This window comes from Pan troglodytes, chromosome 9 (assembly GCF_028858775.2).
Source record: "Pan troglodytes isolate AG18354 chromosome 9, NHGRI_mPanTro3-v2.0_pri, whole genome shotgun sequence".
In the NCBI taxonomy this organism is placed as follows: Eukaryota; Metazoa; Chordata; class Mammalia; order Primates; family Hominidae; genus Pan; species Pan troglodytes.
The window spans coordinates 104,624,288-104,640,803 of record NC_072407.2 but is presented as its reverse complement, the minus strand read 5'-3'; the positions used below and the strand labels follow the sequence as shown (position 1 = coordinate 104,640,803).

The 16,516-nt window shown below is 36.5% G+C and overlaps 1 protein-coding gene across 1 annotated transcript in view; it reads left to right on the top strand.

The window, feature by feature from the left end:
* Positions 1 to 15,498, top strand: part of MMP20 (matrix metallopeptidase 20) — a 49,799-nt gene extending 34,301 nt beyond the window's left edge. Inside the window, exons 9-10 of the mRNA XM_001153208.6 lie at positions 11,744 to 11,847; positions 13,452 to 15,498. Coding sequence (XP_001153208.3) covers positions 11,744 to 11,847; positions 13,452 to 13,552 — 205 coding nt within the window. The 3' untranslated portion in view covers positions 13,553 to 15,498. The remainder of the gene's footprint in view (positions 1 to 11,743; positions 11,848 to 13,451) is intronic.
* The last annotated feature ends 1,018 nt before the right edge of the window (positions 15,499 to 16,516 follow it).

Sequence of the window (16,516 nt, the reverse complement as noted above, 5' to 3'; positions counted from 1 at the left end):
CGAGGTGGACAGGGGAGCTTTAGTCATTATGTCCCTACTGTAGAAGGATGGAACTGAGAAGAAAGGACAAAGGAGATAAATGAAGTTTTGTAGGTAAGCACATGGCCAGACTCAAAAATATGGAAGGTCCCAAGCCTCAAGTTATGGAATAAGAATTTCACTACATTGACATCCACTGAAAGTGTGTTAGGTCTTATTTGTCTTAGACATTTCTCAAGTTCTTCCTTGCTCCTCATGCTAGTTCAGTCTGTGACGTAAGTAATGTGCCAAGGGAAGAAAAGTCTCTGGAAATTCTCCAAGAACTCCCAGAGTTTGGACCCAGTTTTAGTGAATGAAATGCCATGAGGAAATGACTGAGGAACTTCCTCCACAGAGGATTGAAGGTTGGCTTGGGGCCAGGTTGGATTAGGCTCTAAAAGGGAGGACCCATGTCTCTGTGTGGTAGTTACTTATAGGGGAGCAGCGCACAGAGGACCACAATGTCAAATCCAAATAGGAGGCTCTACTATGTTGATGCCGTTACATGCTACATCAGCAAATGACATATTGGTTAAACTTTGCCAACTAAAACCACTTCCCTTTACTTTTATTCCTTCCTATTCTCTTTCTAGCAGGCCCTAATGGTTCCATCAGTTTTTCATTTTTTACATTATTTCCACTACCTATGGCTGATTTCTCCTTTTACATATTCTTCCTTGCCTACCAGTAGCAGAGCAGTGGCTACATCAAGGGATTTCTGGCAGCAGGGGGTGTCACCACCTCCATAATTCTTCAAGATAGTCAATGATTTCTGAATTTTATGCAAAGTGACTTGCAAATCTGCAGATCCTACCCCTTTTCAATCATATTGCCCCTCTACCCTGAATCACTCTTTCTGTACAGTCAGACTCGGGGCATCATTGCTGCAAAGTAGAATACGTCTTCCACATTCTCTTCTTCCTGAATGCCTCAGAAATACTAGAAATAGATGTTTTTATTTGAGGATTTTATAGTCACCATAAATAAATAAATAATAAGTAATAAAAACAAGATGAAATAGGGTTCAAAAATCTTGTTTTTTCATGTTTTAAATTTTAAAAAACTTATGACTAAACTACCACATTCAACCTACATTTATTAGACATATTATGTGTCAGCCTGTGTACTAGTGACATTCAAGAGAAGGTGTAGAGTTTGCTGGTTAAGAATGGGCAGAAGTAAAAGAGTCCTAGTGTTAATCTTAACTCTACCAACAATTATCTGGCAATTTGGATCACCTTTCTGTCTGTTTCATCATCTGCAAAATGGGGGTAGAAATAGTATACACTTCCTAGAATTATGGCATTGAAAGGGAAAAATGTGAAATGCCTGTCACATAATAAGCATTCAGCTCATGTTGGGTGTTATTAATGCTCTCAACAGATCTTACAGTTGAGGGTAAATATATAGATAAATAACTAACAGAAATCCAAGTGCCAAAAGTGCTCTGATACAAGACTTCATGAAGATCAGTGGGTCAAAACAAAGAGGAAATGGCCAACTTAGCAAAATTATCAGGAAATAATTCTTAGAGGAAGTGATGGCTGAGCTCCACTTTGAGAGTTGTGTAGGAGTTTCCCAGACAGAGGGTGAGGTGCGGGTGGGTGGCTTCCAGGCAGAGAAAGCAGTTGAAGCAAAGTTACTGATGCACAAAATAGCATGTGAGCATGGGGAAAACCTCAAGCAGTTCAGTATGACTAGAATATAGACTAAAATCAGAACGGTGGCCCAAGGAAACCAGGTTACAGATCATGTAGTGTCAATGCCTTTCTAGGGAGATCAGTGTTTATTCTGCAGAGAAGAGGGACATGTTAAATACCTTCCATAAGGGAGAAACTCAATAAGATTAATGTTATAAAAATAACACTCCCCTAGCAATGTGACTGAATTAGAGGGAAACGAGACTTGAAGCCAGATAAACTAGTTAGGCCAAAAGGCAGTGGAAAGCATACTCAAAGTTCTCAAAGAAAAGACTCAACCAAGAATCTTATATCCACTAGAGTTATCTTTCAAAAATGAAGGAGAAATAAAGACATTCCCAGAGAAACAAAAACTGAGAGAATTTGTTACTTGCAGATTGCCTGACTAGAGATACTAAAGAAAGTTCTTTAGGCTGAAAGCAAGTGAGCTTAGATAGCAATTCAAGCCCCCACAAAAATCCAGAGAGCATCAGTAGTAAGTGTAATTATGTAAAAGACAGTATAAATGCATATTTCTTCTTCTTTATTCTCTTAATTTAAAAATGGAAAATCAATTATATTAAACAATGTGCATATAATTGTATAATTGTATTGTTAAGGCTATGACATGTAGAAATATACTTGTCAATAATAATATGAAGGAAGTAGGTGGGAGCAAAACTGTATTTGGCTAAAGAAAAGACACTAGATGGTAACTAAAATTCACAGGAACAAAAGAACAGAACCAGAAATGGCAACTAAGAAACTTAATATAACAAAAGCTGCAAATATATACATCTTCTCTTTTCTCTTCTCGGCTTCTTTAGAAGACATTAAATTATATAAAATAATAATTATAACAATTAATTTGGGGCTTCAGATGTAGATAGATACAATATGTATAACAATAATAACACAGAAGGAAGGGGAGAGAAATAGAGTTATATAGGAGTAATGTTTCTATATCTCACTGGAATTAATTTAGTATAAGTCTTAAGCAGATTTTTGTAAGTTAAGATGTATATGGCAAGCCCTACATCAACCACTAAGGAAATCACTTAGGAAAATACAGTTAAACAATTATAAAAGAAATTAAAATGTTACATTAGAAAATTTTTACTAATGCAAAAGAAAACAGTGAGGATGAATAGAGGAACCAAAAAGACATGAGTTATACAGAAAACAAAAAGTAAAATGGCAAGCATAAATTCAACTTTATCCATAACATTAAATGTGAATAGATTAAACCGTCTAATCAAATGGCAAAGACTGCCAGATTGGATTGTAAAAAACAAGACCCAACTATATGCTGTCTACAGCAGATACATTTTAGGTTCAAAGATACAAATAGATTGAAAGTAAAAGAATGGAAAAAATATATCATGCAAATAGCAACCATAAGAAAGCTTGAATGGCTATACTATTATCAGGCAAAACAGACTTTGAAATAAAAAATGCTACTAGCAATAAAGAAGGACATTTTATAATGACAAAAAGTCAATATACCATGAAGATGTAATTATAAACATATGGGAATCTAACACAGGGCCCCAAAAATGTATGAAGCAGTAATTGACAGAAATGAAGGGATAAGTCAATAATGAAACAATAATAGTTAAAGATTTCAATACCCCACTTTCAGTAATGGATAGAACAACCAGAGAGATCAACGAAGAATAAAAGACTTGAACAATACTGTAAACCAACTAGACCTAACATATATCTATAGAATGCTATACCCAAAAAGAGCAGAATACACATTCTTTTCAAGTGAACATGGAACATTCCCCAGAATAGACTATATGTTAGGCCACCACACAAGTCTCAACAAATTTAAAACAACTGAAGTCGTACAAGTATCTCTTCTGATCACAATAGAATAAAGCCAGAAATCAATACCAGAAAGACAACTAGAAAACTTACAAATATGTGGAAATTAAACAACATACTATTAAACAACCAATGGGTCAAAGAAGAAATCACAAGGGAAATTAGAAAGTACTTAGAAATAAATGAAAATTAAAATACAACATACCAGAACTTATGAGATGCAGTGAAAGCAGCACTCAGAGAAAAAAATTATAGCTATAAAAGCCTATATTTAAAAAGGAGAAAAATCTCAAATCAATAACTTCACCTTCCACTTTGAGATAATGGAAAATCAAGAACATATTAAACCTAAAGCAAGAAGAAAGAAGGAAATATAAACATTATAATGGAAATAAATAAAATAGATGATAAATAAACAATTTGAGAAAACCAACAAAACTGAAGGTTGGTTCTTTGAGAAAATAAACAAAGGTGACAAACTTTCTACTAGATTGATCAAATAAAAAAGAAACAATTTTTTTTTTTTTTGAGGCGGAGTCTTGCTCTGTCCCCCAGGCTGGAGTACAGTGGCATGATCCCGGCTCACTGCAAGCTCCGCCTCCCGGGTTCACACCATTCTCCTGCCTCCGCCTCCTGAGTAGCTGAGACTACAGGCACCCGCCACCATGCCCAGCTAATTTTTTTTTTGTATTTTTTAGTAGAGATGGGGTTTCACCGTGTTAACCAGGATGGTCTCGATCTCCTGACCTCGTGATCCGCCCACCTCAGCCTCGCAAAATGCTGGGATTACAGGTGTGAGCCACTGCGCCCAGCCAAAAGAAAAAATTTAAATTACTAAAATCAGAAATAAAGGAGGAGACATTGCTACTCACCTTACAGAAATAAAAAAGGTCATAAAGGAATACTATGAACAATTGTATACCAATAAATTAGATAAATGAAATGGACAAATTCCTAAGAAGACACAATCTAGTAAAACCGAGTCAAGAAGAAATACACAGTCTGAATATACCTACAATAAGAAAAGAGATTAAAGCAGTAATCAAAAACTATCCACAAAGAAAAGCCCAGGCCCAGAAGGGTTCACTGGTAAATTCTACCAATACATTGAAAGAAGAATCAATGTCCATTTTTTTACAAACTCCTCCAAACCTTAGAAAAGAACAGAATTAATACCAGTTTTTCACAGACTTTTCCAAAACATAGAAGAGTGGAAAACACTACCTAACTCACTGAAGTCAGCATTATCCTTATACCAAAACCACACAGAAACATGACAAGAAAATAAAGCTTCAGACCAATATCTATTGTGAATATGGCTACAAAGATCCTCCAAAAACACTAACAACCTAAATCCAGCAACGTATGAAAAGAATTATACACCAAGACCAAGTAGGATTTGTCCCAGGAATTCATCCAAAAATCAATTAATGTAATGTCCCATATCAATAGAATAAAAACAAAAATCATATGATCATCTCAGTAGATACAGTAAAAGCGTTTGGCAAAATTCAACATTATTTCATAATAAAAAAACATTCAGCAACCTAGGAATAAAACCCAGGAATAAAAATAACCGTTTTCAAATCAATAAAGAGCGTCTATGAAAACCCACAGCTGATGGCATAGTCAGTGGTGAAAGACTGGATGCATTCCTCCTAACATCAAACACGAAACAAAAATTTCTGCTCTCATCTCTCCATTCACATTGTACTGGAGGTCCTAACCAAGAGAATTAAGCAAGAACAAATGAAATAAAAATTATCCAGATAGGAGAGAAAGTAAAACTATTTCTTTTTGCATATGGTATTATCTTTTATATAGAAAAACCCTAGAGAATACTCTAAAAAAACTTTTAGAACTAATAAATGAGTTCAGAAAGGTTGCAAGGAATGAATTCAATGTGTTAATCAATTGTGTTTTTATACACCTCAACAAACAATTTGAAAATGAAATTAAGAAAGCAATTCCAACTGGAATAGCATCAAAAAGAGTCAAATACTTAAAAATAAATTTAACAAAAGAAATGGAAAATGTTGTTTTGTAGTCTGAAAACTACAAAACATTGTTGAAAGAAATTAAGCAAGATCTAAATGGAGTGATATCTCATGTTCATGGATGAGGATATTTTTAAGATGATAGTAGTCCCCAAATTGATCTGTAGATTCAACACAATCTCTATCAGAATACCACTGGTTTCTTTGTAGAAATTGACAAGTTTTTCTTGAAACTTGAAACTCACGGGCCTAGAATAGCCAAGATATCTTTAAAAAGAACAAAGTTGGAGGATTCATACTTCCCAATTTCAAAAGTTACTACAAAGAAACAGTAACTAAGACTGTGATATTTGCATAAGGATAGCCATACATGTTAATAGAATAAAATTTAGAGTAAGGAAATAAAGCCATGTATCTATGGGCAACTGATTTTTGACAACGATATAAAGTCATTCAAAGGAGAAAAATGGTATCTTCAGCAAACGATGCTGGAAGGAGTGGATAGCCACATGCAAAAGAATGGACTTAGACCCCAACCTCACAACATATACAAAAATTAACTCAAAATTGATCAAATTCCTTAAATATAAGAGCTAATCTGACAAAACTCTTAAAAGAAAATATAAGATAAATCTTCGTGATCTTGGATTTAGCAATGAATACTCAAATACAACACGAAAAGCATAAGCCAAAAAGAAAAAAAGGACAAGTTGGACTTACTCAAAATTAAAAACTTTTCTGCTTCACAGTACACTATCAACAAAGTAAAAAGACAACCCAGGGAATGGGAAGAAATGTTTGTAAGTCATATATCTGATAAAGAACTTGTGTCTAGAATATATAAACGACTATTCAATTAATAACAAGAAAAATAACTCAGTTAAAATATGGGCAAAGGATCTGAATAGCCATTTCTCCAACAAAGATATACAAATGGCCAATAAGCACATGAAAAGATGCTCAACATCAATAGTCATGAGGAAAATGCAAATGAAACCCGCAGTGAAATACTTCTTCACACCTACTAGAATGCCATAATCAAAAAGTCAGATAATAATAAATGTTGGTGAGAATATGGAGAAATCAGAACCCTCAGACATTGGTAGTAGAAATGCAAATTAGTATAGCCACTTTGGAAAGCAGTCTCCTGCTCCTCAAAAAATTGAACATAGAATTATCATTTGACCCAGAATTCCACTTTCTTGAGGATATACCCAAGAGAAGTAAAAACATAAGTCCACATAATAGCTGTATACAAATATTCATAGCAGCATTATTAATAATAGACGAATGCTGGAAACAACCCAAATCTCCATCAAGTGTTGAATGGATATATAAAATGTGATAAATTCATACAATGGAATATTATTTGGCCACAAAAATGAATGAAATGCTGGTACATGGTACAACATGGATGAATCTTGAGAGCATGATACTAAATGAAAGATGTCAGTCATGAAAATCTGCATATTGTATAAAATGTCCATAATAGGCAAGTTAAAACAGACAGAAAGTAGATAGTGATTGTTTAGGTCTGGTTGAGATGGAGGGATGAGGATGTGGGATATGGGGACTTACAGTGAAAAGGCATAAGGTTTTTGTGGGGGCGGGTGATGGCAACATTCTAAAATTGATTGTGTTGATGGTAGCACAATTCTGTGACTATAGTCATGCATCGCTTGCTTAACAATGGGGCTGTGTTCTGAGGAATGTGTCATTAGGTGATTTGGTCAATCAGTGAACATCCTAGAGTGTACTTACACAAACCTAGATGGTACTGCTTACTACCCACTTAGGCTATATGGTATACCCTGTTGCTCCTATAGCTCCTACAGACCTATACAACATGATACTGTACTGAATACTGTAGGCAATTGTGATACAATGGTAAGTATTTGTGTATCTAAACTTAGAAATGGTACAGTAAAAATACAGTGTTATAATCTTATGGGACCACTATCATGTACATGGTCTGTCATTTCCTGAAATGTCAACATATGGCAAATGACTGTGCACTAAAAAACCACTGAATTATTTAAATAAGAGAGAGAACTATTGCAAGAATTCTGCCAGAGATGATGGGTTTGGGAGTTGGGGTAGATTTGATTGTTCTTCAAACAGTAGAAAACATAGGTCTGGATGACTGACTAGTTGGGGGTCATTTCCTTAATAAATGGGTTTTCAATTTTGGCATTTATCAAGACAGTAAACTTAAGAAATGAAGCAGATTTAGGGGAACAAGAAGCAGCTTCAATTTGTACATATGGAGTTTGACATGCTGGTGAGAACTGAGAAGAAAAATATCAGAAGAGATTTGGACATACAGGTCTTGAACTCAAGAGCAGTCAGGCTGGAAAGATAAGTTTGGAATTCATCATGTAATCAGATGGTGATTGAGGCCATGTGAGGATATAAGACTGCCCAGGAAGATGGGGTCCAAGGACAGCATGTGATGTTTGTTATAGAAAACACAGAATGTATGAAAGGGAAAGAAATTCTTCAATGGCCAACACTTGCAACATCTTTTGATACTCATTTAATATTTTTCTTCTATTTTTTTCCTGCAGTTTTCCCCATTTTTAAGTAATTATGTATGAAATTTTGTGTCCTGACATTCTTCTACTTAATACTATAGGATACATATTTTTCTGTGTTGTTACAAATTATTTGTCCCAGAATCTCCTCACAATCATTTTCCTCATGGGGTCCTGTTTCCTGACCCTCATCTGGGATTGTACATGGCAGCTTCCTCCTCTCCTGCCTTCTCTTCATTACCGATCACTGTCCTATCTGCCCTTCTCTAGTATAGATCACAAAGGCCACTTCATTCATGAAAGTCATGTGATTTCTGGCTGAAATCATTAACTTCAAAATGGAATTTCAGATTTCTATTTCATTGTCCCTCCTGACCCACACTGGAAAGGTCACCTTGAGAAAACTTCCTGAAACCATCTTAGAAACCTTATCAGTAAATTCCCCTTTTTGCCGCCCTTTCTTGCATTCTCTTTAAGCATCCTTTAGCTGACTCAGTTCCCCATTTAGTGCTTCTAAGAGGGTAGAATGGAGTCAGTTATGCCCTTGACATGTGACTGAAATGAGCACAATCAAAACACCAAAAATACCTAACAAATCTAAGTTCTAAGCATGCAGATTAGGTTAAACAAAAATGCAGGCACTTTATCAAAACAGTCCCTGAGTCCTTAGAATACAAATGTGGAGAGTAAGATAACATATCTGAAAAACTACATCAGATATCTGTTGCAGGCAATGATTTATTTAATATATATTAAATGTAAATACCTTGAATCAATATTAAATGATGTAACAAATGCCCACAAAGGAAATAAACATAATTCAGATCACTATTTCTAGTTTGGTATTTAGGTTTCACAAACAAGACCTCAGTGATGAGAGGATATATGCAATGATTTTAGCAGATACTCAAGATATAGTTGATTCTCAATAAAAATTGTATTTATTTCCTTAATATTGAAATTCAGTTACTATTTCTTGATGGCTGGCTTACTATGTGCCAGGAATCATGCTGAGCGTTTTCTCATATTCTCTCATTGTCCCATCCACCTTTTCAACAATCTTGAGAAGTAGGTATTTCTTTTATTTTCATTGAACATTGTGTCTCTGAGAGGTTACATGATTCACTCAAGATCACACAGCTACAGTGGTCCATCTGAAGCTGTATTTCATGTCCTCTGAATTCAAATTCAGTGGGCCTTCCCAACCACCACATATTTTCATTCTTCAATTCTCTTCATCATTTATTTATTATTGGTAAAAATCCCCATGATCTTCATCCTATCATATAATCTCCTTTTCTGTTACTCTCTCAGTAAAATCCTCACCACACCAGCAGACCTACTTCATCTTAATCCCCTCTCTGACTTGGTTCTCTGGACTGCCTCCAACACTTTTTAGCCCTCCTTTTTCACCCCTTCTCAACCTTGCCTACCACCGCAAATATTATCTTGTAAAGTAAGTTTAAAGATTAAACTCCTTAGTGACTTAGAATCCCAGATCAAACCATGAAGTTCACTCAACCTTATACTCACAAGTCAGAGTTAATTGTTCTTGGGGCCAGAATAAATGACAAAGACTGCTGGCTTGGGCCTACTCTTGGTGCTACATGTGCCAGGTGTGTGTGTGTGTGTGTGTGTGTGTGTGTGTGGTGTGTGCGTGTGCGTGTGTGTGTGTGTAAATTGTCTCTTACCCTCATGACCAATGTTTTCCAGATGAGAAAAACCAGGGCTCAGAGCTCAAAGTACGTTTTCCTGATCACGGAGTCAGCAGGTAACAGAGTCAGAAATTCAAACCCAGTACCATCAGACTGTATCTGTTGAGCTCTTTGGACTATAACAGAAATCCTTAAATATCTGTCCACAAACAAAGGGCTAGATCATCACAAAGTTCTCACCAGTTCACAGCTAAATAAGGACAGCACAATATTATAAATCAGGGAGCTGCAGTCTGTGTCAGCATAAAAACAGATTATTGGCGAGAACCATCTTTTATTCTCAGTTTATGTCCTTCCTGCCTTTTTGGTGTTAACGTTTCTTTGTCTTTGTGAAATGACTGTGAAAACAGGTGGTAGTAGTTCTTTTGATGGTTAAAAGGTAATGTCCTTACTTAGTAAAATGAAAAGTAGGTAACCTTGTGTTTGTTATGCAGGCCCCTGCATAATGTCTACACATAAGGTCCACATGAAATATTAATGGTTATAGTTAATATGGATAATATGCTGGGACAGTTAGCTTCCACCCCTAGCTCCAAACATTCTGTAAAGCAGCTCAGACTTGCACTTAGTTTCAGCCTGAGTACATCTTTTTCAATGTTTGCCTTTGGCTCAACATCACTAGAGAGTTATCCCTGGCCTGTGTAGTCATAGCCACACAAGAGGGACATTTCAAGAGATGGTGGGTGGGATCTGCTGCCACAGGAAATTTTTCAGTAGCCCAGGCACTGGGAGAAATTGTCTGACCTTTTGGTGGGAAAGGAGTGGGGTGTCCACCTGGGAGTGTCCCCATTTGGAACTCTGTGCTAATGAAGAAGGGACTTTCTCAAACTTTAAATGAAGTCTGATTCTCATACAAGTCATGCTGACTCACACAGTCACAGTCTTTTTTAACAATGAGTAGTTTAGATCACAAAGAGATATATTAATCAATCTTCAGAGTTATCATTGAATGCTGGTTGCTGATCCAGAAAAAGAAATCAGGTCTACTATTCAGTCAGTCATATAAGCTTTCCAGGAAACAAAAGCAATGGAATTCAAGTAAATTGGTTTAAAAGGCAGAAGTTCAATTATTACATATTTACTTGCTTCTTATTTACTTATTGTTCACACATTTCTTTATTCATTCAGTGTGCATTATTTGTTCAACCCTTTCTCCATGGATACATAGCACTAAGTTCATGAATAAAAGCACCTATGAAAGGCTTTCAATGATTTGATGAACCAAGGAATTGATAGAGAAATAATTACAACAATAAATAAGGCAATAAAAAATATAGAGAGTTCCTTTCAAATGGCAAGTTTTTTTTGAGTTAACAGAACATGTTGCTATAATATATAGAATGAATATTTCTAAACAATGTATGTGGAAATTTTTTGGAGACTGCTTTAAGCAAGTGACTTCCAAGCTTGTGGTACCAGAATCTCAGGAACATGGGAGCATAGTGATAAAGGTCTATAATCTCTTTTAGGTATTTTAAGAGCCCGATTTAAACAACAAGGGCCAGGCCCAGTGGCTTATTCCTGTAATCCCAGCACTTTGGGAGGCTGAGGTGTGGGAGGATTGCTTGAGACCAGGAGTTTGAGACCAGCCTGGGCAACATGGCAAGACCCTGTCTTTATAAAAAATAAAAATTAGCCAGGGTGTGGTGGTACATGCCTGTAGTCCCAGCTACTCAGGAGGCTGAGACAGGAGGATCGCTTGAGCCTGGAAGGTCAAGGCAGTGGTGAGCCATGATGGCACCACTACACTTCAGCCTGGGCAACAGTGAGACCCCATCTCAAAAAAAAAACAAAAACACAACAAAGAAAAAATAAATAACAACATAAATGCATGTGTATGTGTATGTGAAACAGAGAGAGAGAGGAACACCTAAATAAGTTATGTGTCCATATGCCTGACCAGTATAGTGTCATCTACAACCAGTAAAAACCTCTTAGTAATATTATTTATGAAATAACACTTTTTCTAGCTACGATGAAAGGAAAAAGAAAATGGGAAAAGACTATCCAAAGAATACTGAAGAAGAATTTTCAGGAGTAAATGGCCAAATCGATGCTGCTGTAGAATTAAATGGTAAGTGTTTCCACTGAAAACTTTCTTCATGAAAACTATCATAAGAAATCTGGGCTTTGCTTTAACACAACAGAAAGTGGATTTCCAAGTGGGAGTCCTTGGTTTTTATATTTGGTCTTAGGTCCTTTCATAAGTTTATCTAAACAGATTGTCCACTAGAAAGAGTAACTATAAAAGTTCTGGTATTGTAGTTCTCTCTTTCCTAATGGAAAGTTTTTGTTTGTTTGTTTGTTTTTGTTTTTGTGTGTGTGTTTTTTTGTTTTTTGTTTTTGTTTTTTGGTTTTTGGTTTTTTTGAGACGGAGTCTCGCTCTGTGGCCAGGCTGGACTGCAGTGGTGCGATCTCTGCTCACTGCAACTTCCGCCTCCCAGGTTCGAGCGATTCTCCTACCTCAGCCTCCCAAGTAGCTGGGACTACAGGCGCCGGCCACCAGGCCCAGCTAATTTTTGTATTTTTAGTGGAGATGGAGTTTCACCATGTTGGCCACCTAATGGAAAGTTTTTAAAGTATAGCTTCAATCGATTAGTCAGCTAGATCATAAAGTCTACCGGGGTCAAGATTACCTTTTCTATCCTTAAAATACACATAGTCTTGGTTAGGCACAGTGACACACACCTGTAATTCCAGCACTTTGGGAGGATGAGGTGGTAGGATCACTTCAGCCCAGGAATTCAATACCAGCTTGGGCAATATGGCAAAACTCTGTCTCTACAAAAAAGTTAGCTGAGAATGATGGCACACACCTGTAGTCCCAGCTACTCAGGATGCTGAGATGGGAGGATTACTTGAGTTCAGGAGGTCGAGGCTGCAGTGAACCGTGATTGCACCACTGCACTCTAGCCTGGGCAACAGGGTGATACCCTGTCTCAAAAAAAAAAAAAAAAAATCTGTCTCAAGCTTCTCAGTGCTTTTTCCCACTCCATAATCCAACTCCTGCAATTTAACACATAGCTAGGAAAGTTGAATAGAACTTTGTTGAATACATTTAATTAAATCTTCTGAAGTAGTCAGTTAGCACACTCTTCTTGAAAAAATAGCACAGGGCTGGACACTGTTCAGAAGTGCAAAGACCATTCCAGATGTGGCACTGCCCTCACAGAATGGTTCACCCAACACAGATGAAATGACTGGAAAACAGACAATCTATAATTTAGTGTTGAGTCATGTGGTAGACTGCACAATAATTGCAAGAGCTGATCTGAGAATTAAAATATCAGAATCGGCAGCAGTCATTGGAAATTTTATAGTGGGACTTCACATGGGTTTTGAAGATTGGCCAGAGACTTAACTAGGGAAAGAAAAGGGGAGGGGCTTCCTGGAGGAGAGCAGCCTGAGCAGAAGCACAGCACATAACTGAGCATGGCACATTGGATGACCCCAACGAGAAGGCCTTACCCCGGCTGGAACAAGGAGAAAGCTCAGAAATGACTGAGAAGTTCAGGAGTCAGGTTCTAGGGCATGAAGACAGAAGACAAGCTAACTGCCACCTGACAAATTCACAATTCCCCTTTGGTGACACTTTAAGAAAGTGACAGTGACAAATCCTTCCATTTATATATGTGCTGGACATCTTCAGTAACCCAATTTCAACTTTGTCTCTTTTAGGCTACATTTACTTCTTTTCAGGACCAAAAACATACAAGTATGACACAGAGAAGGAAGATGTGGTTAGTGTGGTGAAATCTAGTTCCTGGATTGGTTGCTAAATAGAAAAGCCTAGTCTTCTCAAGCAATGAGGATGACTACAAGCAGCCTCTAACTGGATCTTAAGGACTAAAGCAGAATGTAGGAGAGGGATTCTTCCAAAGGCCTTCAAATCAAATTAGAAGTCACTGAGAATAATAATACTTCCAATTATTTTCATAGTTGTATAATCAGAATTTCAATCCACATTAGAAAAGTTTTTATACGGGCAACTTTATACGAAATCCAAATCAACACAATGCACTCTGCAGTTAGACACCATTATTTTTTTCTTACCTAATATACTGAAGCAAATTGATCAGTTTGATTTCTATTTCCAGGAGGAAGACTAGTGGTGGATTCCATGACATATATTGTAATTCTTTTCATAGGAAATGTCATTACTGTATGAATTATAATTATTTACAAGCAATGGCTTTTGTGGCCATCATTTGGCCATCATTTGTTATAATAAATATAAATTTCCCAATTTTTACTTAAAAGGCATCACAACAAAATACTGCATAAGAGTTGTTTCTTGTGTGTTTAACTTTGTGTCTACTCACTGGTCTCCGATGTAGGCTTAGGTGGATAAACCTATTCAAACAAATTTTCATAGTAGGCAAGAGATGGGCACGTTGCAACAGAAAAATTTGTTAACAATGGCTAATAAAATGTTTTAATAGAACAGTTCCTCATTTCTTTTTTCTGTTAATATTTACTAGCTTCTATAATACTTTAATTGGCTACCCACACATCCTGTGTACCTATAGAAAAATTAAACCGTAAGATAGCATCATAAGTACACAGACCCGGCAAGAAATAACAGTAACTCATTCTACTTCCTGCTTCCTGAAAACAGCCTCAGTGAAACTATCTTTTACCCAGCTAAGAGAGTGTCTTTTGAATAGTCTTCCATTCAGGGGACTTCATCTTTTTGTTTTCGTTTTTCTTACATCAAGCTAAACCTTTTTTCCCTACCTAGTCATCAGAATAGATAAAACTATGGCTCTGTCATTCTTATAATTTTGCTTTAATCTTACTCTCTAGAATGTAAAGATTCTAAAATATTTTAGTGGTTCTAAAATTGAATGATAAAATACTTGTAATACTTCATAGACCTCCTGATACATCTACAGTGTTTAACAGATGCTACTATTGTTACCATCATTTATTAAATTTGTTTCATATAGTCACTTAAAAGACCTAATATTAAGAAAAGATGGGGTAGTTACTCAAGATTATTCTACACTTTCCATTTGGTTTCTGTTACTGAAAGTGGCCACTTATAGTCCACCAGATATTGAATATTTGTTGAAGACAAAGTCTGGCATCCTTGCCTTCTAATGTCAAGGTGCTTCTATAGAGAAGAAAAGTCACTTTTGCAAAAACTGCTAAGAAGGACTTCTTACTATCAATAAGCAAGGAGAAAAACAGGCTGGCAATTTCTTAAAATATTTAACGTAGACTTACCCTATGACACAGCAATTTCACTCCTAAGCATATAAGTATGAGAAATTAAAACATGTCTACACAAAAAACTTGCACATAAATGTTCATAACATCGTTATTTATAATAGCCAAAGAGTGGGAAAATGTCCACTGAGTAATGAATGAATACGTAAAATGTGGCAAATTCAGACAACAGAATGTTATTTGACAATAAGCAGAAATGAAGTCCTAACACATGCTGTAACATGGATGAAGCTTGAAAACATCATGCTAAATGAAAGAAGCCAGACAGAAAAGGTCACATATTGTATGATTCTATTTATATGAAACGTTCATAATAAAAAAATCTATAGAGACATAAAGCGGACCAGTGCTTGTCAGTAGTTGGGGGAGGGGGTTATAAGGAATGACTACTAATGGGTATGAGGTTCTTTTTTGGGGGATAATGAAAATGTTCTAAAACTGATGATGGTGATGGTTGCACAACTCTGTGAATATATTAAAAGCCATTAAATTGTACACTTTACATGAGTGAATTATATGTTATGTTAACTACATCTCAATAAAGCTGTTACATTAAAAAAAAAAAAGGAGATCAAAGTAGTGTGATGATCCATGGAGGTCATGCATTCTGGCAACTGTGTCAGGGACCACATGACAATGAAGCACCAGCCTGAGGACATCCAGTGCTGCACGCAACCAGCCAGATGTCCTCCTCATGTCCAGCACTAGCCCAGAATTGTGCATACAGAAGACACTTCGCTAGTCCATGAATTCACTGAAAGCAATAAAGCATATGCTCTCAAGTCTGACTGATGGATTCAAACTCCAGATCTTCTATTTTCAACTGTGTGATGTTGACCAAATTCCCTCATCCTCATTCTCTGTCTCAGTGTCTTCCTTTATAAAATTGGAATAATGGCAGTTTTTATCTCCTGAGGATATTTAGAGCCTTAAATATATGAGTCAAAATATGCAAAGTAGTCCCTGGCACTCTACAGGGGCTCTATAACTGTTGTTTTTGAAGCCATTAGAGTTCATTTTGTTTGGTGATATTTTGGAGAATTTGTATATGTCCCTCGAGATAGCTAAACATCTGATGAGCTATAATATCACAAGAATTGATAATCAATGACCTGAAATTTTTCTCTTCCAAATGTCAAATTATATCAAATAATTAAAAAATACTATGTTTATCCCCCATCTCCAAAAAATAATTCTTATAAATCATTATTTTTTGTTGAGTTAAAGAATTCTTGGCTTTTAGGCCAGTCATAGTGGCTCACACCTGTAGTCCTAACACTTTGGGAGGCCAAGGTGAATGGATCACTTGAGCTCAGGAGTTTGAGACAAGCCTGGGCAAGATGGTGAGACCCCGTCTCTACTAAAAATACAAAAAATTAGCTAGGCATGGTGGCGCATGCCTGTAGTCCCAGCTACTTGGAAGGCTGAGGTGGGAGGACCACTTGAGCCCAGGGGTCAGAGGTTGCAGTGAGCTGAGATTGTGCCACTGCACCAGCCTGGGTGACAGAGCA